Raw genomic sequence first — 25,727 nt, 5'->3', positions numbered from 1 at the left:
TTACCCCACCTGGAGACTATGAAGATCATGAAGCTACTGAAGCCATTCTTGTCCCACATACTTCAGTCCAGGAACTGATCCTTGACAAGCCTGTCAACTGCTCTTTGATACATTAGAGCACACATTAGAAACACATGCCATTTTTCTAGGTGTGTACATGACTCTCTTCCTCGCTAGTTAGGAGACTGAGACCTGGAGGATCATGGCTCAAAGCCAGCTCAGGCAGTAAAGTCCACAAGACTCCATCGCCAATCACCCCATAAAATGCTGATCATTCAGCTGATAGTGACAGCTGTGAAGAAGCAAGCCAGCAAGAGTGCACAACTCTGAGTTCAAGTCTCAGTACCAGCGACTAAATCTATTCTGGAAAAAGTTTAATCCAAATGGATTAAATTCTGTCCCACAATAGAAAAAATTTGTTTTCTTTCATATGCTGAAGCTAGGTCTAAAATGTAAAATACACTGGCATGATAAAGTGTACGGGACACTAGGCATTCACACATAGTGAGACCACAGGAGAATACTCTTAGGAGAGTAACATAAAGGTGCAATGTCTATGCGCATCTGACCATACAAAATAATATTGATCAAAATGAATTTCAGGAAGTGGAAAGAACATGGCAGGTGAGGAACCCAGTGATTCAAAACAAATGCCCCACGGCCCGTGCAGCTCTGTCACCAGCCTCCATGTGTCTCAGCATGAGACGAATGGCAAGTCAGCTGGGAAGCTGCAAACATTAGCAGCTGGGTTTGGCACATGTTGTTCACAGGGGAATCCCTGGAGTTCAGAGGAGCTGAAGGAAACTGGAAAATCTGATCTTTACTATGAATCAATAAGCATAGGACTGGAGTCCACAGCAGTGTAGAGAAGTGGAGTGAACTAGGAGGCAAGTAGGAGATTGCAGCCAGCATGTTGTCTATGTCCTGCCCTGGGGCTCTGGAGCAGACCCTTATAGAAGGTGGGTACCTTTGTCCTGGCCTCTTCCCATTCGGCTCTTCCTCCCACCCTCCTCCTCTGCAGCTTCCTTCTTCCTCTGGATCAGAGCCTCATGGATGAGCAGCTCTACTACTAAGCTAAGTCCCCAGGCCTGCTGGCCTCATCTGTTAAAACTTTAGGGGGAAAACCCCCCAAAACACTACCCATTGTGGCAAGGGAAGTGGGGAGTTACACTACTCCTCAACAATTACAAAAAATAAAGGTATTTATTTTAGTCTTTTGTTCATTCCCCGCCCCCTCCCCACCTTGGCTGCTTTTCCTTTCTCCCTTTTCTCTCTTTTTTTTTTTTTTGCACTTATTATTGTTCTTGTCTTTGTCTTCTTCCAAAGTATTTTCTCATTCTTTTTGCCTGTTTTATTTTCTCTCTCACATTTTTTCTATTATTTGCATACTATGTACTTTTCCCCTCCTCCATGTCGTGTTTCTTCATGTTTCCTTTCTCTATTTCCCTTCCTTTTCATTAATTACTACTATGTGTATCATTTTTAAAAATCCGCTCCTAGGTTATCCTGTAGGTGTTTGGTTGTCTTTTCCTTAAACTATATTAAGATAATCGTTCACAAGATAAAAACAAAAATTAACATGAAAGGAAAAGACAATGTGACTCCTCCAAAAGTCAGTAACTCTAAACAATGAAGTGGTTAAAATTCCAAACAAGTCAAAAGTATGAAAATGATCAGTGAAATTAAAGAGAACACATATAAACACTTGACAACACACAGAAACATTCCAAGAGAATACAAATAAATAGCTGGATCAATTCAAACGCAAGCATCTGAAGGAAACAAGAGTCCAGAATATGATAGAGGAATCCAGTGAAGAGATATAAATCTGAAAGAGTCAATTACAATTCTAGAAATGAAAAGTTCAGTAAGTCAAGTTTTAAAAACTCAGTTGAAATTCTTGACAACAGACTACATCAAGTTGAAGATAGGATATCAGGGCACAAGACAAAGTAGAGGAATAAAGAAAGACAAAGGTATGGCTATCAGAGGTATAGTACCTGCCTTTTACGTAAAAAGTTCTAAGTTCAAATCCAAGTACCACCAAAAATTTTTTAAAGATACAAAAATAAGAAAACTAGAAAAAAGGAACAAAAAAGACTTCTGAGACTCCATTAGATGCTATGACGCATGAGGAAAGAAAGGATGAGGAAGAGCCAGGGCTCTGATTTCAAGCCCAGGACCAGAAAGAGTATTTTCTTTTCTTGACTTTCCTTTGTAGTCTCACCAACAACTGTTAAAGGTTTTCTGATTTAATTTCTTTTGTATATTTACATTTTTCCCAATGAATGAATGAAAGCAACAATGGGCAGAGGGGACACTAGAGCTAAGATAAAATGTCATGGGCTGATTCTATAAGTTGGCTAGTGTGGAAAGTACAGTGATATACATGAATGTACAGATGTCTCTATTGTAATATATCTTTGGGATATATACAGAAGCAGTATAGTTGGAGTGTGTAATTTTTTTATGAGCCTCCATCTGCTTTCCATAGCGGCTACAATTAAATTTCCACCAATAGGTTTAACAGGTCTACCACACCCATCCCAGTCAAAAAGCAGAATTGTGCAGGCTTATTTCTGAGGCTCCTATTCCACTGGTCTGTAGATTTGCTGTTGATAGCATGACGAATTATAGTTGGAAGTCAGATATTGGTCTTTGTTCAGTATTGCTTTGGTATTTAGGGTCTTTTTGCTTCCATATGACTTTTAGGATTGGATTTTCTATTATGATGAATATTAGAATCTTAATGTGACCTGAGTTGACTATGTAAATCACTTTCAACAACATGGCCATTTCACAACCACCATTCTGTCAATTCACAAATAAGAGATCCTGGGCTGGGAGTATGTATGCCCTAGTGGTAGAGTGCTTGCCTAGCATGCATGAACCCTTGGGTTCCATTCCTTAGCACCACATAAAGAGAAAAAGCTGGGGCTGGGGATATGGCTTAGTGGCAAGAGAGCCTGCCTCGTATACATGAGGCCCTGGGTTCGATTCCCCAGCCCCACATATACAGAAAACGGCCAGAAGTGGCGCTGTGGCTCAAGTGGCAGAGTGCTAGCCTTGAGCAAAAGGAAGCCAGGGACAGTGCTCAGGCCCTGAGTCCAAGCCCCAGGACTAGCCAAAAAAAAAAAAAAAAGTGGGGGTGGGGGGTGGGGAGATCCTAGTGTTTTGATCCATTTTTCTCCAATGCCTTATAGTTTCAATTATAAAAGACCTTCACATCCTGTTATTTCTGGATTTAAAAAACAAGCAAACAACTCTAAAGGGGATTGTTTTCCTGATCTTTCTCAGACTTGTTAGTGTAAAGCTTCTGACTTGCATGTTTTGATGCCTGGCTACTTTGCTGAAATATTTACCAGATATGAGTTTATGTGTTTAGGGCCTTTTAGGTACAGGATCATTTTAGATAGAGATAATTTGACATCTTTCTTTCCAATTCATATTCTTTGTCTTTTTCCTGCCTTATGGCTCTGGCTAAGCACTGCATTGAGTTAGACACTTAAGCTTTAAAATGTTTTTATAGTGTTTTTTTTTCCCTGTTTAGTTCAGTGTTGACCATAGGCTCATCATGCATAGTTTTTAATTATATTGAGGTACATTCCTCCATTTCTAGTATTTCCCAGGGCTTTTCATGAATTTTGCAAAAAGCGTTTTCGGTCTCTGATGATTTTTGCCCTCTGTGTTGTTTATGTGGTATATTACTTATTTGCACATGTTGAAACATTCTTGTATCCCTAGAATAAAGCCGACTTGATCATGGTATATGATCGTTTTAATGAGTTGATTTTGGTTTATATATTTTCTTTTTTTGCTACAGAAATAAATTACTTTTGTTGCATCCTTACTCAGTGTAGGCACTAGGTCATTCTTGGATTTGTAGAATGTGTTTAAAAGTTATCAGTCCTTCCCTTTCTTCATTCCTTTTCTTTCTTCAAATAGTCTGAGGAGCATTCAAGTCCATTTTGGTAGATTTCAACAGGGACCTCACCTGCTCCTGGTATCTCATTGCTTGTTAGAAATCGATTTGTTTATATCCTTTGGTTTCAATTTGGGTAGAACTTCTCTGTATTAATTTAACCATTTCTTCTAGTTTTTCCAATTTGTTGGAATTTATAAAAAATTCTTTAGTGATTTGAATTTCATTGGTATCTGCTACAATATCTCCTTTTTTCATCTTTTATTTTCTTCTTCCTTTTTCTTTTGATTGGCTTGGTTAAGCATTTATCAATCTTTCCAAAGAATCTACTTTTTATATCTTCATATTGTCTCAATTTCATTATTACTTCTTTCCAACTACTGATCTGGCTTGCATAGCTGGGATAAAAATCGCATGCTACCATGCCAACATTTGTATTGATTAAGATGGGGCCCCAGGAACTTCTTGCTAAGGCTGGTCGTTACTCATAATCCTCCTGATCTCTACCTCAGAAACAGCTAGGATTATAGGTGTGAGCAATGACATCAGGTTTGGCCTTGTTTTCCTATGACCTTGAGATACATTCATTAGATTGATAGAGCTGACTTTTAAAAAATAAGCCACAAAACTTCTCTCTGAAAACTGCCTTTGCTGTGTTCTATACATTCTGATCAATTGTCTCTTGAGTCTGGTTAATTTTTTTTTCTGATTTTTCAATGACTCATGAATCATCCCAAAACATACTGCTCAATCTCCATGTTTCAGTATTTCTGTATTTTTTTGCTAATAAATGCTATCCATGATAATCTTGTTACAATACAGCAAATTATTTGCTCGTTAGTACTCATTTTATGACCTAAAGTGTGATTTATTTTGGAGAGTTCCATGGACTGCTGACAATGTACATTCTGCTGGTTTTGAATGCAATTCTCTGTAGAAGCTTGTTATACCCATTTTGTAAAATGGTGCTGTTTAATTCTGAGATACCTTTTTTTTTTTTCTGAGTGATAGTGGAGTATCGCCATGTGTTGAGGTCAACTACTATATATATCTGGGCCTGTCCATCAGTAATGTTGATGAACTTGGGGTACTAATGCTCAATTTTGATGGATGTAGAACTGTTCTATCTTCTTGGTTTGTTCCCTTCATCAATGTGTAATGACTTCCCATACCTCCTTAGACTTGAAGTTGGCTTTATCACACAGGAGTTGCGTTTGCTTCCTTTTAGCTTCCTCCTTTCACTTTTCATCTGTATGTTCTTACCTGTGAATTGTAGTTTTGCAGAAAATACAAAGATGTGTCCTATTTTTTAATTTAGTCAGCCAAATCATTTGGAGACAGGACCTCACCGACATTTAGGGCTATGACTGATAAGTATTTAATTTCCTGATTTTACTTTATTCAAGTTTGCTTGTTTCCTGAAGTGAAGATTTTGCTTTCCTAATTCTTAAATGTCCATTTATTGCTCAGTTGAAATTTTCCCTTCTTTTTTGAATAGCATTCCCTTAAGTATCTTCTGCAGTTCAGGCCAGGTAGGCCTGAATTGCTGTAACTGATCTTCAACTAATCTTTGTATTTTCCCATTGAGTTTGAAGTATAATTTTGTTGAAACAAAAAACCTTTTGTGATAAGAATAAAACCTGGAAAAAAATTTAGACAGCCAAAAAATTCTAAAAATGGTAGGCACAGTGATGCACACCTGCAATCTCATCTAGTCAGAAAACAGAGATAGAAGCTGTCTTATTTTGAGGCCAGGATTAGGCTCAATAGTGAAACCCTGTCTCAAACAACAAAAAATGCTCTCTTCCAAGACTTCAAATGACAGCTATAAAGGGGGAACATAATAGAATGATCAATATTTAAGAAAACTTGCCTTTCCTCTTTTACCAGATAAAGAAAACCATATAAAATGCTTACCTGACCTACTCAATAGTTAAAATACCCTACCAGTACTTTTAAGACTCTACTAAACAACAGTCACTTAGAAAAGGTGCCAACAAGGTACCTAACATAAAGTCAAGCTGGCAAAGTGCATACTTACTCTTGGAATTGCATTAAGAAAGTACAAAACTGAATTAAAAGACATTAGCTGATGGTAGATACTGATGGCTCCAGCTAATGTAGTAATTCTATCTATCACGATGTTTCCTAACATGAAAACCTGAGACCTTTTCTCAACCACTAGCTGAATGTAGAGGCACATGCCTGTCATCCTAGCTTCATAGGAAGCAAGACTGGATCTTGATTCCAAATTATCTCAGGAAGAAAAAACACAAGGCTGGATCTCAATGGAAGAAGTCTGACCTGGTGTTGCCTACCTGTCACCCCAGCTATGAATGGTGAAACAGGGACACACTGCAGTCCAAGTATACCCCTGGGTAGAAAGTAAGACCCTATCTCAAAAATAACCAGTACAAAACCGGGCTGGAGGCATGGATGAATGAAAGAGCACCCATCTAGACAGTGCAATGCCATGAGTTCAAATACTAGTACAAGTAAAACCAAAATCAGACTATGCCTTTGTCTCGTGCCTATAATCTTATTTCCTTGGAAGGCTCCTCACTATGAGGTCAGGCAAAAAAAATTCATGATACCTCGATTCTCAATCAATAGCTTTACCTGGTGGTACATACTTGTCATCCAGCTACAAGGTGGTGAGATTAAGATCTATGCCAGCCTGGGAAAGAAGTTTCAAGACCCCATATCCTAAGAAATACCTGGGCATGTGTCATCCTAGCTATGGTGAAAACTATATACAAAACAAGGTAACAAACAGTACAAGAAATGTATCCAATGCCCAATGTATGAAACTGTAACCTCTCTGTACATCAGTTTGATAATAAAAATCTGAGAAAAAAAATATATATAGCAGTATAGTGGTATAGGCCAGTCTGTACATCAAGTGAGACTCAATCTCCCAAAATAGCCAGAGCAAACGGCTGGAGGCACAGGTCAAGCCATTCTAGTAAGCATGAATTGGAGTTCAAAATGCAATAGTGCCTCTTGTCCCTTCACTGCAAAAAAAAACCCACAACAACAAAAAAGCGAAACCAGGGCTGGGGATATGGCCTAGTGGCAAGAGTGCTTGCCTCGTATACATGAGGCCCTGGGTTCGATTCCCCAGCACCACATATACAGAAAACGGCCAGAAGTGGCGCTGTGGCTCAAGTGGCAGAGTGCTAGCCTTGAGCGGGAAGAAGCCAGGGACAGTGCTCAGGCCCTGAGTCCAAGCCCCAGGACTGGCCAAAAAAAAAAAGCGAAACCACTAAAGTGGAAGGGGTACTACCAGAGAAGAGAAGGGGGAAGGGGGGAAAAGGGAAGGATGAGGGGAATGGAGGATGAATATAATTAAAGTATGATATAAGCATGTATGAAGATACCGTAAATAATACTTTGTACAACTGATACAACTAAAAAGGATTAATGGTTAAGAAAAGGTGGTTTCAAAGAATCAACAAGTTTTCTTAAATATAATAACTACAATAATTTTATATTGATAATATGTAGTTTAATGGTGGTAATTCTGAGACCAAAAAGTCACTGCTGGATTCTGCTACTTATTTGAAATACTAGGAAAACAAATAAATAAGTAACCAATCCATTAGCTAACTGCAAAGATAGAAACTAACTTCATAGTAACCTCTTTTACCAATATACTTAAATAAACAAAACAGCTAAAGGATGATAATCGAACTGTACTGCTTGTCTCATTTTTGTTTCTCGGCCAACAGGATTATTTTGTCTACCAGAACATCAAGAATAGTGCAACTTCATATAATCTGATGGAACCACTTCTTTGATTTAAAGCAGCATGCAAATACAGTATATCCAGAGCTGCAATTATTTATTTATTTTTCCAAACCAGTACCAATGAATGTGATGGTACTACCAAGGAAAGCACTTCTGCCCAGAGTACAGTTGTTCCTGGTGTGGCAATTCAAACAGAAACAAAAGGCACGTCTGTTTTTTCTTGGGAAATAAAAGAGCATCCTCAGATTTTCAGAAGCAAATTGTTATTTGTGTTATTTTCTTAGGTTTCAGTACCACAGCACCCAAGGACACACCACCTTTTCCCTCTTCTTTACTCCAAAGTAAATATGGAATCATAAGTGGTTCAGGGTCAATGGTAGAGGTATTTCAGAAAGACAAAAGTAGAGGGCATAAAGCATTTGATTTCTAAAAGAGGATACATGGTCACATAGTTACTTAAATCCCACAAATTACAAATAAATAGAGGGCAGACCACAGAGACTCAGAGAGCTGCCCAACACTGCATATCTACCAAAAGATTCCTTTGATAAAAAGTCAACTTGGCTTAAAATCCATTCTCTGAATTTCTAAGGCAGTAGACTAAAATCTCCACTTAACAGTAGAATGGGTTAGAATATTTAATTCTGGTTAATATCTTCAACCTAAAATACCACCACAACCAAACAGCACTTTCTTTACAGAGTATCAGAGAGATTTATGTTAAAATCTTTTGTCTAAAGAACACACAATTCCAGAACAGTAAAACAGATATGTTTTTTTCTGTGCTTTTTGGTTCAGCAAATAGTCATATCATAAGGACATCTTACATAATAAACTTTCCTATTTGGCAACTTACAACTACCTAGAAGGTAATATTACATACAATAATCTGAATGAAAAGCTTATCAACTGTTTACATACCATATTTTGTTTTAAACAGAACAAGATATATTATGGTCCCACAGCTAATAATCCTTATAAATCCTGCCATGGAAAGAAGAGATTACAAACATTATATGTTTGAAAAAGTCATTCACCAACTGAAATAATATAATGTCCTAAACAAGCTACATGATAACCTAGTGAAGTATATAATAACTTGTGTTTCTAAAGTTTTATTTACTTTACTCTATTTCCAATTTGGTAAACTTGAAGAAATTAAATAGCAATTAGAAAAATAAGTTTAAGACCTTTCCTTCCCGCTCAGCAATTTCAACATCTTAATAGGGCTGGGCCAGAAATCTTTTTTTTTTTTTGCCAGTCCTGGGGCTTGGACTCAGGGCCTGAGCACTGTCCCTGGCTTCCTTTTGCTCAAGGCTAGCACTCTGCCACTTGAGCCACAGCGCCACTTCTGGCCGTTTTCTGTATATGTGGTGCTGGGGAATCGAACCCAGGGCCTCATGTATATGAGGCAGGCACTCCTGCCATTAGGCCATATCCCCAGCCCCTGGGCCAGAAATCTTTTTAAACAAACATGTCAACATTTCTGTATTCCAAGGATAACCTGTAATGGAATCAAGAAAGGCTGATGTGGTTATAGATGGGAGAAAAATGCAGGCAGTGTGTCCTTCAGCTACTCTGAATGCACCTAAAACAGAAAAAAAAAAAAAAAAAAAAAACCCTCAAAACTATACCAAAACTGTTGGTAGCTTCAATGACCTAGAATGCTAGTCTTTTCTAGAAACAGTATGGAGACTATCAGGCTAACGTGCAATTTTGTAAACAATTTCTGATCTTGAAAAATTAGTTTTATTACTTTATACCATGAGTTGTATTGTTCTGATTATAACTGTTTTAGAAATAAATAATATTCTATTAAGAATGCAACATCAAGTTAAATAACATTGTAAACAAAGAGATAAAATGTCCAGAACACAAGACAACAATGAGATAAATTGTCAAAAAGTCAATGTCATGGGGGAGGAGTGATGACATGGAAATCAGTCCAGATTAACAGAGAAATAAGGATAATTATAAAGGTGATATATATATATATACACACACACACACACATTCTTGCAGTGGATCCTGGATCTAAAAATAAACACATACACAATTTAAATATCACACACGCATACATACGTATTTGTATTATTCATGTATTAGAAAGTCAATTAGGAGCACATTTGCTAATAATATAGTACAGAATTACTGCTAGTTTTCATAGATGTGATAATGGTTTAAGATAGATGGGTTACTGTCCTTATCCTTCCAAGATGCATGATGAAGTACTCAGGTGTATAGACTTGCCAATTCACACAATACACGTATGGGTATATGAACACATATACACACAAAGTGATAATGATGAGTGAGTCTAGATGAACAATATTTGGATGTTCAATGTATTATCATTGAGTATTTCTCTGGTCTGTAAATTAATACAAAAAATTCTTGGAAAAAGCACCACTTACAGTCCATGGAAAAGCATATTTAATTCAAGGGGCCAATTTAGTAATTTCTACTCCCTTTTTGACATAATAATTGAACATACAAGTTTAAAGAAAACATAAACAGGTGGCCAAGTTCTCTCCACATATTTTATACTAAGGGGTATAATGTAATTGGGTAAATGATACAAGAAGAATTAAAACAATGGTTTTGTGATTGACATTTTAAAAGTAATCTAATAGAAAGTTACCCTAACAAGTCTGACTGGTAGTAAGTGAAATACTTGAGAAAAATAAAATCATGATTTAATGTAAATGGGATGACAATTTGACCAATTATTCTAATAAGACTCATTTTGTAAAGTAGTTGCTACAATTTTTATAGTTGCATACTTTATCATGTAGGTCATTAAGTTGTTTTATACAAACCTGAAACTTTGGATAAAAGATTTTTCAAGCTCAATGGTATATATGCCATATATAAAAGCCAAATCTATCAGAAATGAGTAAGACTTGTCTATTACAAGCATTTTAAGTATAAAAACTAAGCAGTAAAGACAAAAATTTACTTAAGGAGTTAATTGGAAGGGGAATCTCTAGGCACATAAGGTCCTTCATTGAGCAGGAGATAGGAAACAGTGAAGTAGGACCACAGAGATAGAAAAGACGAAAGCATCATATTAAATATGTATTTCTGATATGTAATCATATCCAATTAGCCACAGAGTCTATTGGCTATTTATGCTGCATAGTAAACTGGACTGAATTTTGTTCCTATTTAGTTATCACTTTTATGGTAACACATCTAAAACTTCACAAAAGAAATAAGCTTGGAAAATAAGTTTACATTATAGTTAGTTCGCTTTATAAATAATTCTACTCTTTCACAATAAGCTGATTAATAAAAGATTTCTTGAAAGTACAATATATCTATGTGTATACAGGTTTCAAAACAAAAATTATTTGAGTCTAACAGGCCCCTTCATAACTCCACTCTTTCCATTAAAAATTACCTACCTGCAATTTTTATTCTTAGTAAGAGTAAAAGGCACAAAGATATTATCAGTTTCAACCACTAACCATTTGAATCTTTATAAACTTAGTCACCTAAATGGTAATGAAAAATGTATATATATTCTAATGAGAAGAGAAAAATTCCCTCATTCCACCAGTCTGACTTTTATAGAGCAAGAAGCATACTAGAGAATATTGAAGGGATTTTACAGCACAAAGAAAATTAAAATGGGAAAAGGATAGAGCTGTAAATAGAAATTTATAGAAAGGCAAGAAAAGATAAAATATGACTTGGGAAAAAGTGTATCCATTAAAAGATCATTTTCGAATTGGAATTTTAAAGATTATAATCATTTTAACAATGCTTAGCAAACATAACTTATGAGCCAACTACTGATGGCTCATCCTTACAATCCTAACTACTCAGGAGGCTGAAATATAAGGATCAGTGTTTGAAGCCAACCCCAACCCGGGCAGGAAAAACTGTGAGATTCTCTAATTAACCACCCAAAATGGAACTGTGGCTCAAGTAATAGAATGCTGGCTAGCCTTGAGCAAAAAAGCTCAGGGTCAGTATTCAGGACCTGAGTTCAAGCCTCAGAGCCAGTACCAAAACAAAACAAAAAAGTAGCTTAAAAGAAAAACATTTAAGGTAAAGTCGGAGGTGCAATTTAAAAACAACTATTTAGGGCAGCACACTCTAAGCCCAGAAAAATCTAACAGCACAGTGAGATCTGACTTGAAGATGGACTGTCAATCTGAATCAAAGTGATAAGCCATAATGACCTGCCTAACAATGGAGTCAGCTACCTAAAGAAACCAAGCTTCTTTATGACAACAGCCTTGGAAAACACAAATCAAACCAACACTGATAAAATGAACTCGTTAAATCAATTCATTAAACATGGAACTTGACACAAATGTTCATTTAAGTAACAGTGTTAAAATTATAGCATAGTAACACCAGTGAAATAATAAAATTTACTATCAAAATGTCATTGGAAAACATTTGTTTGGATTGAAAGAATTCCTTCAAAAACATCCCTGAATAACAAACCAAAATAATATAATTAGAATTGTAAATGAGAGACAGAGAGAAAGTAGCTGAAGAAAACTACAGCTGGAAAGGTAGCAATAAATAAACTGTTAACAAAGCCAGGAATATAAATTACTTTGAAACATCCACTTATATCCATTTTAATGAATAATTAAAGGATACAATGGTTAAAGACATTTAAAAGACGAGTAGTGAGGTAAGACAGATGAATCAAATTCTGATTATGTTCTAAACAATTACAAGAGACTTTGAATACGTAGTGTAATGCATGTTTTCTTTCAAGTTCAAACATTTCTATCCATGGCCTGTTTTTGGTGTCACTGCCACCAATGAACACAGAAACAGCCTAGAAACCTACTTACTATCCACCTAGGAAAAAGTGAAACAACATTATTTCTTTAAAAATGTGATCCTAGTTAATTTTGTCTCGCAGTCTCACATAGCTGAAATATCATGCCGAAATATAACAGTTGAAGAGGGAACCTTCTCATCTGCTCTAACTGCACCGACAGTTTAGCTATGCTGGCATGATGGTAGCCCATGGTATACAGAGGTGACAGAAACATACACCAACATGAGGTTAGCTCACAACCAATATTGCCAAACTGAAACCAGGACAGCAACACCTTTTTGTAAATATGCTACAAACACTTTGCTCTCTTGTAGTTTAAAAGGACAGTGTATTATCTTAAATTTACACACATTAGGAAACATGATAGCTGTTTGTGATTAAAATAGCAATGTAAATTAATTTAACACACTGTTAAATATATTCACATGATCACCATTGCAATTCAAATGGCCACTAATGAAGTTACATATTTATATACAGACCTTTTGTCACAACAGTTTGTAGACCAGGTCACTTTACAAGACAATAAGCTTGTAATGATTCTGATTCTTTGTATTACAAAAGGAATTAAATGCTGTAAGTAGTTTCATTCCTCTGGGGGAGGGGATAGGTGAACCTCTAGGAAGTCAGTGCAAATTGAAGAGTTCTCTACCTTCTGGAGTATTTAACCTTGTTGATCAAGACAGCTTCCTGTAAGTTGACGATGAACAAATCTTAGGCTATTAATGGATCTCCTAACATTGTCAGCGGCATTGTGCAGCTATGTGCCACTAAGAAGAATGCCGGGTCCTATAGCAGAGCCTGCTGGGAATATGACTGCTGTGGCTGAGGCGGCTGCTGGCTGCCCCCTGCTGGAGGCAGGGTGGATGCGGTGAGTGTGTAGCTTGGCACCTGGGACATGTTAGCTCCAGCACTCTGGTATATGGCGACATCAGCAGGTGCAGCAGCAGGTGCAGCAGCAGCAGCAGGAGGACTGTACATAGCAGCCTGGCTGGTATATGCATTTCCTTGGACAGAACTGACCATTGCGCTATGGAGGAAAAAAATAATTAGGTAAATATTCAATTATATAGCCATTTAGAGATGAATAAAGAAATGTATTTATTGAACTCATTCATTTAAATTTACTTGCTAATTTTATTAGATTTTATAATGTGGTCCAACACTGTTCTCTGAACTCACAGGATGCTAAAAAGAAAAAGAGAAATAATTCTCTACTACTTTCTAATAAGAGAAAAGCAATGAACAAGTTTATGTCATTAGGTTATAACTGCTGTGAAGAACAGGCTGGTAGGGAGGACCAAATGTATCTGGGGAAATGGCTAATTTATAGGGTGGTAGGCGAAGTCCTTCAGATAAGACAGCATTTAAGCAAAAACACAGAAGGGCAGCCACCATAGCAATTACCCAGCAAAGAGAAAGAAAAAGACCAAAGTAAATAGCAAGCATGGTGCACACCAAGCAAGTGCTCTGCCACTGAACTGCATCCTGAGCCTGACAGGACTTACAGGCTAACCGACTCACTATGGAATAAGGACAGACAAATGAATATTGGAGGAACATTGGATTTTTCCAGGTGAGAGCTGAAAAGCAGCCCGAGGCATGGTAAAAATGGAAGAAAAGAGTTAGATTGAAGACAAATATTGAAGCTAATGCCACCAAAATCTGATGATGGACAGAGCAAAAAAGAAAAACTGAGGTTTTGTAACTGGTTAAAAAACAAAACAAAACAAAACTTGCAGTGTAGCTATTTAGTTAAAAAAAAAATTATGGACAGGAGTGTAAAGGCCCAGAAACAGAAGAGTAGAAATCAAAGACTAGCTTGGGATGGATACATCAAATAAGATATACAGTCAATAATACATAGGCAGTCTGCTATTCATCTCATCTAGTGGGGAGGTTATGAGTAGAAAGAAACGTTTGGGAGTCATAAGCACATATACAGTATTGACTCATGAGCTCATGAAATCCTAGGGAGTGACTGCAGAGAAAAAGCAAGTCTATGGGCTGGGAACATGGCCTAGTGGCAAGAGTGCTTGCCTAGTATACATAAAGCCCTAGGTTCGATTCCCCAGCACCACATATATAGAAAACAGCCAAAAGTGGTGCTGTGGCTCAAGTGGCAGAGTGCTAGCCTTAAGCAAAAAAAAGAAGTCAGGGACAGTGTTCAGGCCCTGAGCTCAAGGCCCAGGACTGCCCCCCGCCCCAAAGAAAAGCAAGTCTATATGGGGAACCCTAGACTTCTTAAAGTCAGAAAGATTAAGTGGCCCTAGACAAAGGAAAGTAGCAGTAAGAAAGAAAACTAAGAAACAACAGTTGTGGCCAAGTAAAAAAGTATATGATACATTATTAGTGGGAAAAATTTACTTAGGAGATAAGCAAATGATTGCATACTGGGTGATGTGGTGGGGAGGTAGTGGATAGCACAGATAAGGGAAAGAAGCTTGCCCCCAGATGAAAGTGCAAACTGGATGACGGAACTGGAAGTTGAGATAATAAACATGGTCTACAAGGAAAATGGTTACAGCATGATTTAACATTTATGGGATGTTCTGTACACTGTGACACCAGTGTCATCCCAAATGTGCTGCATTGTGAGATAGAAACTTAAGTTGTGCTAGTACTTACGTTAGTAATAAACTACCATGCTGCACTGATACAGTAAACATACAAAACTATCAGCAAAATACAGTTCAGTGGCTCAGAGGACTGTCTTGTGGCTGGCACTACACTACTCTAGGTCTTTTGTGGATACCACAATGGTGTCTGGTGGGGGTGGTGTGTGGATCGACCACCAATTTTTCCCACCCATTTTTCCCACTGTTATGGAGCAGTGCAGGCAATTAAAAATGTTAACATCATTAACCATAAGTAAGCATTGAAAATCAAATTACGTGGGGTAAGAAGCCTGGGTCTGTTGACTAGGAAGGGCAGAACTTGCAGATGGTGGACCGGCTCCTTGGCTGAGAGAAGACAGCTGCTCCGGGGGAAGAGTGTAGCTCTGGAGATGGTTCAACTGTGCAGTCCCTGCTATCAGGAAAGCACCACTGGTAGGCCCCGTATACACCTACAACAATGAATGCAGAAACACACGCCAGTTACAAAACTTGCATATGCATTCCAAACCTTCTCTACAGAGGCATTTACAACATGAATACAAATTATTCCTTTAGAATCCTACAAGTTATTTGTCAAGGGGCATTTTGTAAAATATACTTTCAACAGACTGTTTCTGAAGCTAACAGTGTATGCTTACCTTCCCCACAGAAGCATCAAAAAATTTACCTTGAAACTTTATGCTAGTATAATCTCCTCTTAAATTTACTTAATGTTTCTCACACTGATTTATTTTAAAGTGATATTTAGGGACATGTATTTGTGTTTACTGCTTTATAGTCATGACTGAATTTATAATTCATACTTTCTAAATTACAACTTAATGAATGTAAAGCAAACTAATTTTCTAAAGCAGGCCAACAAACTTTCCTATGAAAGGGCCACAGAGAGAATACTTTAGGCTTTGTGAGCCACATCATCTGTGTCACAACCACTGAATTTTGCAAGGATAGAATGCAGCTAGACAATGAAGAAACAAATTAAGAGTTGCTGTATTCCACAGAAGTTTCTCAAAAAGGGCAGCAGCCTAGATCTGGTTGCTTACTCTTATTTCTAAAAATTGCTAATTTTATTTTAAAAAAAGATTAAAGTCTTAAACACCCAGTCTTCAGCATGCTTTTATTTTCTATAGCAAATATTTTATATGTTTGAAATGAGAACAATTGCCTATGTGGTAAGATTGTGACCCTGTGTTAAGACAGTAACGTCACCAAGAGATGAGGGCAACTCTCTTGAATTTCAGTTAAGCCACATGAATGACCCTTAGTTCTCAGAATCCAAAATGTCTTCATTATAAACATAGCTATGCCTGCCTGCCTTCATGACTATAGTTCATTGTTCACTGTAAACTGAATGTGAATGTTGCTGGTGTGAACTGGTATGAAAGACTGGTGTAAAAACTCTTGGCAGGCGTGTCACCTAGCTTCTAGTCTCATATTTCTCAGGCCTTGCTGCTCATCTCCTGAGTCCTGGCTACTCATTTCAAGTGAAACAGACCATGTAAAAAAAATTAATCTGAACAAACACTGTGAACATTCTAAGTGGACCGAACAGTATCTGGCTAATTGCTCTTTATACATAGAACTTGACCTAGAACTTAGGAAAAGGGCCTCTTTTAAGTTAAAAGAGGAAAAAAAGGGGCTTTACATTATAATATATACATTCTAATGTTTTGTTTTCATGGTGCTAGGAACTGAACCAAAGGTTCTTACACATGCTAGACAATTGTTCTACCACTGAGCCACATCTTCAACAGTGAATACATACAGGGAGGGGATACCTATTAAAGCAGCTATTTAAAATTACATAGAAATATTTGTTTTGTTGGTTTTATAATAGCTTTGCAACAATTTTCCCCACTGCATTATTTTTAAGGATAAGTAGAGGTTCACTAGAGGTTTAAAATAGTTTTCCTATCACTGGAAATGGTATGTTTCAATCTGGACAGTTTCTACCAACCACTTTGTTGAGATATGATAGATATACCAAAGGCTGTACTTATTTAGTGAACCCAACTTAATGTGTCTGGAGACAAAAATACCCTTGAAACACCACCATAATCTATGTCATCAACACATCCATCAGTCCATGTTTCTCCTCACACTCTCTATTTTGTGTATGTTAAAAACATTTCATAAAATCAGTGCCTATAAGACAAAAATTATGCTCAGAATTCTCTAATAACAAGAAATTCAATATAAATGACAGACACTGAAGTTGTTAATCAGATTACAAATGAAGCTTTTAACATATTAAGCCCCAAAAGGAGAGATTCTGATTCAATAAAACAGAGGTAGGACCCAGATAACACCATAAGGTAAGGGAAAGACGCTTGATGGGGAATTCTGCTTCCTGTCCTTGCACTAAAGCAATAAAACACAAGTAGTGTTTATGATGTTAGAATGCATTTCTTGAATAAAAGAAAAATTCTATTGAAGCTTATTTTCATTCTAGTCATTGTAATTATAGAAGTTCATATTTTAGACAGGTATGGTAGAACTTGGTGGGTTTATAAGACTGAGACAGGAGGATAACAAGTTCAAGGCCAGTCTGAGCAAAGTAATAAGACACTATCTTTAAAAAAAAAAAGGAGTTTTCTTTAAAACATTATAATTAAAAGCTGAATGCTAGTGGCTTACAATAATAACCCTAGCTACTTGGGAGACTTGAGATCTGATGATTAATGTTTGTAGCCAACCCAGGTAGAAAAGTCTACTGAGACTCATATCTCCAATTAGCCAACAAAGAAACAGAAGAGAAGCCATGATTAGGCTTAAGCAGAAAAAAGCTCAGGGACCACCCACAGGACCTGTGAGCTCAAGCTCCAAGAGCAGCACACACACAAACAAGGCAAGTTTCATACTTTGCAAAACTAGACATTACAAATCATCTCAAATGTATTAAGGAAATTTCAAAATGAAGACTTGAGCTTATGCCATACCTGAGAACCAGAAACACCTGGCTGCATATAATACTGCTGATTCTGCAGTTTCGCATACATGGAATACATTGGGTCTTCATTCATTAACTTCGTATATAATGAGAGTGCCTCCATCACTTTCACATTAAGTTCTGAGAGTTCTGAATGTTTTCTGAAAAATATGCAATAATTTGAAACAATTTGTTGCTTAAATAATATAATGTTTTAAGTAAGAATACACCAAAATAGTGAGAATATCAGCAGACATAATTAAGAATTTAACCTGAGACAAAAAAAAAGCAACCAAAGTTATTCCAGGTTTAGGTACTATGGTGAAAAAACCCTGGCCTATTCTTTATATCAAGTTGAAAACAAGTGAGTAAGGAGTGGTTTCCTTACAGTTTTGGTTTTTTTTTGGAAAGGCAGACAGAGCCCATCCTGTCATTTGTAGAAATAGTCTCAGTGAAGATACACAATGCAGATAGTCTGGGATTCTCTTACCTATCAATATCTTCCAGCTTCTCATCAATGAGAGGTCCCATCTGATGGCACATTGCTAAGATGACGATATTTGAAGAAACAAGACAAAACACAACAAAAGAAAGTGAACTTTTGATATTTATAGAGGAATAAAAGATTTAATTTGGAATAATAAAAATGATAGTAATCTCACATACAAGAATCAAAAATTGGTTTTTCTTAAGGCATAGTAACAATTTAAGTTAAAATATTGATCTAAAGGGGCTGGGGATATGGTCTAGTGGCAAGAGTGCCTGCCTCGGATACACGAGGCCCTAGGTTCGATTCCCCAGCACCACATATACAGAAAACGCCAGAAGCGGCGCTGTGGCTCAAGCGGCATAGTGCTAGCCTTGAGCGGGAAGAAGCCAGGGACAGTGCTCAGTCCCTGAGTCCAAGGCCCAGGACTGGCAAAAAAAAAAAAAAAAATTGATCTAAAAATTTATCATTTTTCAGTTTACAAGATTCCATGATGCTAAATGGAATACAAACATTACTGAAGGTTTAAACTGTATGTCTAGGAAGGTAAGAAATATATTTTAAAGATTACTTGTCAAAAACCACTCTGAAATACAGAACACTACGTATTATCCCTTTCTCTAATTACTCTTTGTTTCCAAGGCAAGCAGAAATACCAGGCTTACCTTCCAGATGAAGGAGCTCTGGCAGGTCTGGCTGATTATCACTGGGGTCTGTACTTTGCAACATCTGTAGGAGCTGGTCCATCTTATCCTACAGGAATTTAATAGTTAAAACAAAAACAAAAAACCAACCCATCTGTGAAACATTTTGTTCTCACCTCCTTACCTAGATAATGGATTAAAGACTTGTAGTTCAGTTATGGACACTAATTTGTTTTTTCTGTGTCAGCACCCTTTGTATTCTCTTTTGAACTATATAGTCAGACCCTTAAAAGCTATGTATTTTACAACTGCTATCAGAGCATCTCTCAAATTAGAAGCAATAGGACCACCACATTTAAACTTAAAATGTGAGCTTTCCAGTCTCTCTAACATGCTAAAGAATTTCTTTTCAGAGCAGCTGTAGCTTAGCCATATGACAGGTGTGGCATCATTCTCAAGACAGCTTGTTATGACTAATAACTCAGTCATTACTTCTTGTCCACAATGAATGCAGCAGCTGTTCCAGTAAGGCCGAACTCAGCTCCATTACAGCCACCAAAGATTTACTCTATCTTCTTTCTACCAGTGTTTTAGTTTGTCAAAAAAAGGAAACTGTAGTTTCCATTTTTCTGTGAAGGAAAGATCGAACGGTATCTCAAACCAATGATGCACATCTATTTTGGAACATGTTTCTGTTGAGGACCAAAGGAACAAATAAATCATCATTCTATAAATACATCTATATATTATGTAGGTACTTATGTATTCCTAATTTACCAAAGAATACTACAAACCTTATTCCATAAAGTTATTATGAAGTTATGCTACTATTATGCACAAGTACATAGGCCAAGTAATTTAGCGACCACTAACCCTAAAGTAGTTATTTAAAATAAAAACTCTGTTCTGAATTAATCTTCAGAATGAATGTGACACAATGTGTTAAAAACTCCTCTCAAGCCAAATGAATTCTGTATTTTGATATGAATACTATTTTTCAATGTAAAAGAGTCACAATTTTCATTTTCAGATTAAAGTCTAAAGAAGGAGGTGGAGATGTAACTCAGTGGTAGAATGTTGCCTACCACATACAAGGTCCAAACCTTAGAAATGGGAGAAAATAAAATAACTCAAGAGAAAAAAGAAGTCCAAAATAAAGATGGCACATATCTGCGAACAGTCCTATATCCCAAAAATGTAAAATAAGTCAACAAACATGTACATTTTTTTTTCTTTTTGCTTGTTTAAAGGTACTATACACTGGTCAGGGAAGGTGGCCCAGTGGTAGAGTGCTTGCCTAGCATGCATGAAGCCCTGAGTTCAGTTTCTCAGTACCACATAAACGGAAAATGCCAGAAGTGGCTCTGTGGCTCAAGAAGTAGAGTGCTGGCCTTGAGCAAAAAGAAGCTCAGAGACAAGTGCCCAGACCCCCAAGTTCAAGCTGCAGGACTAGCAAAAAAAAAAGTACTATACACTATTTAACATTACTTACCATCATAGAAACTGGGTTTCTATACAGACCACTAAATAGTCTGACTATATTCAGGCCCTCGGTAATGCAATCTCACCAAATACAGCTTTTTCCTGACCTAGCCGATTCCTCAGCTGTTAGCAGTGAGTGTTGTACAGTTTTTCTCAAAGAACACTTTGCAAATTGTCTGCTCTGTCTCTCTAAAGTAAAGTCAAAACGTACAAATTCTTTTACATATCTTAAAGGTGATTTCTCATACACTTAAAATGTTAAAGGATAAGTATTGTTTTCTAGGACATAACATATTGACATTGTAAAATAAAAACTGCACTCTTTTAAATATATTTAGAGGATGTCAAATACCACAGCAATTTGTACCCAACATTACCATTTTATAAACATAGGCTAATGATGAGGTTTGGTAGAGCACTTGCCTGGCATGTGAAAGGCCCTGGGTTAAATGTCTAGCCCCAAAACAAAAACAAAGTCTAACCAGAATTTCAAATTATCCCTTTTTCTTCTTGCTCTCACCATTTTTCCAAAATTTTACCCTAAGGTAATATACTTTAAAGTCTAACTCTGTTAAGTTCCCTTACAATAAAAATAACATATAAAAGTGCCAGGCACTAAGGGCTCATGCTTGTCATCCTGGCTACTTAATAATCTGAGACTGGGAAAGATCATGGTTGGAGTCCAACCTAGGCACAAAAATCCTAACAATTCCATCTCACTGAACAAAGCTGACCATTCTCATCCCCCTAATCAGGAATTTAAAATAATGAGGTCTTCATAGGGTAAAAACAAGTTTAGAGAAAGTTTCTCAACAACTATCTCTGCTTTGTCTATGTTGTGTGACTTTTTATAAAAATAAAATATTAAGTATCAATTATTTTAAAAGAAAACAAGCATTCCAACTTTGGTACAAAGTATAAAATGCATTACCAAGAAAATTACTTACTTCATCAATAAAGGCTGGCTCTGGCTCTGGTTCTATTGTCTCTATCTGAACTTCATCACTGAATTGTACCGTCTTCTTCTCTGTTTTAACTGTAAAATAGGTTTAAATATAATAAAATTTAAATTCATGTAAAATTTTAAGTTGTAAGAAAAATTTAGAACTTATCTTTTAATCCCATCAAGTTGAGACTCAACTTAAGGAATGATTGGATTGCAGATTTAAGCAATAATGGCAGAACATTATGAAATACTATCAAGATTTCTTAATTTTCTCTTGTAAAGATTTCATGTTTTCTATAGGAGACTTCATTTAAAAAGTTATGTTTTCAAAAACAAATATAAATCACCACAGAGTTCAATAAAGTGTTAGAAAAGGAAAAGTTTAACAATAGCATAAATGAATTTTGCAACTTCAAACAAATCCTCTTTCTAAATTATGTCTTCTTCAAAGGAAAGTTTCACTTGAAGGGGGAAAAAAAAACTCTCTACTTTGACATATTAAGTTTGAAAGTCAGCTATATGCAACTCAGCACTCTACCAACACAAGAAGATCCAGGCCACTGAGGAACTTTGGATATGGCCGTGGCAGAGATCCTTATTTACCAGCACATCTAACTAATTAAGGAAAAGAAAAAGTCATCACTGGACAGAGCACATTTTTTTTTTTGTTTTTTTTTTGCTCACCAGAGCCATCTTTAACACTGTTATGGGCAGGGGTGTGATAATGTACACTTTCAATTCCAGCACTCAAAAAGTGGAGGTAGGAGAACCTCAAACTCAGGGTCAGTCTAGGCTACACAGTAAATGAGAGTCTATCTTGAAAAAAACCAAACAACCAAACCCTAAAAGCAAGAGAAAAATATATAATTTAGTAAATGTAAGATTACTAAAATGGCAACTTGCAAATAATCTAAAAAGCACATAATCATTTCTGAAGAACTTGTATATTTTCACCCATCTAGTAGTAAGATGATTCAGAAATCATAAAAACACTAAGAATCCAAAGGGAAAGAGATGACAGACCAGCAGCAATAAAGGTAAATAAGCTATTCAGCGTACTCAAAGGATATATTATTCCCCCCAATGAACTCCAAAACAATTCTGCATAATAAGCCCTTTTTACAAGGAAGGTGTTTTACAAGAACAAAAGAGAAACTCATGAAGAGAAAACCTAATAAGTAACAACACTGGATTTGAATACCTATCTATCTTGTTCCATTAGTCCAAACCAGTGGGGTAGGGCTTTTGATTTTATTCTGAAAACAGGAAGTCTTACAAACACTGAATTCTGTGTTGTGTGCCTTTACATAAAATAGGAATAGTTGGATTTCCAACATGAGGAATATATTCACTCCATTAAAATCACCATAAAGCAAAATTCTACAAAGTAATTTTAGCAGATTCATTTTCACACAGGGGGAAAGAGACATCTGCTTAGACATTTTTGCTTTGAAAACTGTAAATTATTAACAAATAGGAAGCTGGGCCAGCACTGCATTGCCTCTTACCCATAAGAGAATAATACAGATGACAATACAGAGTTTGGAACCCTCTTCCACATGGCTATTAATACTACATGTGTAGAATGTAAAAATACTTTTTCATATATATATGTATATATATGTATGTATGGCATTTTCACAATATCAAACTGTAACTCCTAAACAACTAAGTAGAGCAGATGTTTCTATGTGACAGATTTCGTAAAGCATGGGTCATATGAGCATTCATTTGTCAAGTTTGAGAACCATAATTAAATGAAATGAGCTTGGGTCCTGCTCTTTCTCTCTTTTATATTGCCCGGGGTGACACAAAGTACTAAAAAGCTCATAATAAAAGTGCACTGTCATATGATGGAAAAAAGTTGAAACAGATATGACTCACAATGCATGAGATCTTAGACCCTGTCCAAAACCATTTTAATCTTTCTAACACATGCCATACTGAAACAACAACAACAAAACACCCAAACCCCAAACCCAAAGAAAATACAACCTGCCCAAGTTAGTAAAAGGAATATTATGCAATGCCATTAAAATAAATCACTACATGTTTTTAGTAATAGCAAAAAGGAAGTTGACTAAAAGAACGGGTATCAGAAATCTTTGTCTACAAAAATGACACAAGATAAGCTGGCAGTAACTGCCAGAAGTTAAAACTCTCTCTTCAAAGAGAGTGTCTCTTCACTGTTAACACATGTACTTGCACATCATTTATTCTATAAGTATATATGTAATATACACTGTAGGTAAGATTCACTGAAACTGGGAGAAAAATAAAGATGCTAAGGCAGAAAGTCTTAAAATTCTTGTGAACTACAAAACAATTGGGGATGTTATGGCTTGTCACTTTCTTTGAAGACAAAAAAGATATACCCTACTTGTGACTGCAGCTTCCTAACTTACATAGAAAATGTAGAAATTTTGAGTCCTTCAGTCACTAACAGAAAATTTTCCCAGGCCTGAACACATGTTTTCTTACGTAACAGAAGCTTAAACATAATGGTTCAAATTCTGTATACCTGACATGGGGACATAAGATTGTTTTGTGGCTCCGAGCCTATTGCTGGCAAGCTTCCCTGCACTTTAAAGTCACACTGTTTCATCACTCTTCATTAGCTTGAAAAGGACACTTCTTAGTGAACTTGCACTTTTATAATGGTATCGATATAGATACAGATGATAATGAAAAGCCCATAATTGATCTATTTCTGGTAAATAATCTAAAAAACTGAAATTTTCAATGAACACCTTGTAGTCACTAGCACCTGAAAAGCCACTGATTCAGAAAGTTGACTTTAACACCTAACTTTCATTGAGCAGGTTGTTGATTATCTATCACCTGGGGACAAAGTAAAACACACTTACTCATTTCTGGTTCAGCAGTGAGATCAGCAGTCACAAAATTAGAGGGAAACAATCCTATGCCTTGATGAGTTTCGCCTTTCCACCAGTTAGGATCACTATGAACAAACAAAAAAATGCTTTACTATATTTTCATTTCTATAAATTTTTACCTTTCATAGTATTTAACTTGTATCCCGACTAGATTGGAATCCCACAACAATCCAGTAGAGAAATCAATGAACGGATCTTCACTACCAGTAAGAAATAAGGCATGAAAGAATAATCTCTACAGGTCTGCATCTTTTTGAACGTCAGTGAATGCTTTGAAAATCCTAGTGCTTAAAAACTGTCAATTTTAGGTGGCTCAAGGGCTCTAGCATAAGGCTGATGATAGTAAGATATAAAGATAAACTAATTCACACACACACACCACATAGAGCACAACACTTCACAAATTCACAAAGAGCAAGAAACTTTTAGTGTCTAACTATAAATATGACATATTCTCCATGCTCACTATTCAGAAAACTAGCAAGTAGTCACTAAAAAAAATTTCAAAGAATAAAAGACTCAAGTTTTGTGTCATTCCAAGAATGAAGTTTTATAGTTTATTTTTTCTGGGAACTCTACATAAAAAAATGTTAAAATACAAATGCTACAATCTGATCTAAAGTTTGTCTTTTGAAATTCTAATTTCCATGGTGATGGGAAAGCTTTTAGAAGAGGATTAGGTGATGTGGAAAAAATCTGGAGTAGGATTAGCAACCTTATTAAAGAGACTCCAGAAGCTCATTGCCCTACTTGTGAAAGGAGAACACTGGAATCTGTGGTATCTGTACTCTCCTTCCTCTACAACTATGAGAAGTGAGTTTCTGTTAGTTAAATCACCCAGACCAGTGCTTTATTATGGCAACACAAAAAGGGCTAGTCAATGACACTACAGAGATAACCCTAAACCAATCCCACCTTATTTTTAAAAATCACTTGCAAATTTTACTAGTACTGCTGACTCACTGTCACATAAATCATCAACTAGCTCTAGCTCTAAAAAATGATGCATTTTTCTATGATAATACAGAATAAAATTATTATTTTTTTTTTTTGGCCAGTCCTTGGGGCTTGGACTCAGGGCCTGAGCACTGTCCCTGGCTTCTTTTTGTTCAAGGCTAGCACTCTGCCACTTGAGCCACAGCGCCACTTCTGGCCATTTTCTGTATATGTGGTGCTGGGGAATCGAACCCAGGGCCTCATGTATATGAGGCAGGCACTTTTGCCACTAGGCCATATCCC

General features: G+C 36.5%; 1 protein-coding gene across 1 annotated transcript in view; it reads right to left on the bottom strand.

The window, feature by feature from the left end:
* Positions 1-12,244: 12,244 nt before the first annotated feature.
* Positions 12,245-25,727, bottom strand: part of Stam (signal transducing adaptor molecule) — a 39,696-nt gene continuing 26,213 nt past the window's right edge. Inside the window, exons 8-14 of the mRNA XM_048367531.1 lie at positions 24,459-24,553; positions 21,593-21,681; positions 19,185-19,272; positions 18,523-18,577; positions 18,043-18,193; positions 15,380-15,552; positions 12,245-13,515 (exon numbers count right to left, since the gene is read on the bottom strand). Of these exons, the coding sequence (XP_048223488.1) occupies positions 13,275-13,515; positions 15,380-15,552; positions 18,043-18,193; positions 18,523-18,577; positions 19,185-19,272; positions 21,593-21,681; positions 24,459-24,553 (892 nt within the window). The 3' untranslated portion in view covers positions 12,245-13,274. The remainder of the gene's footprint in view (positions 13,516-15,379; positions 15,553-18,042; positions 18,194-18,522; positions 18,578-19,184; positions 19,273-21,592; positions 21,682-24,458; positions 24,554-25,727) is intronic.

This window comes from Perognathus longimembris, chromosome 18 (assembly GCF_023159225.1).
Source record: "Perognathus longimembris pacificus isolate PPM17 chromosome 18, ASM2315922v1, whole genome shotgun sequence".
Classification (NCBI taxonomy): Eukaryota; Metazoa; Chordata; class Mammalia; order Rodentia; family Heteromyidae; genus Perognathus; species Perognathus longimembris.
This window is presented reverse-complemented; position numbering and strand designations above follow the sequence as displayed.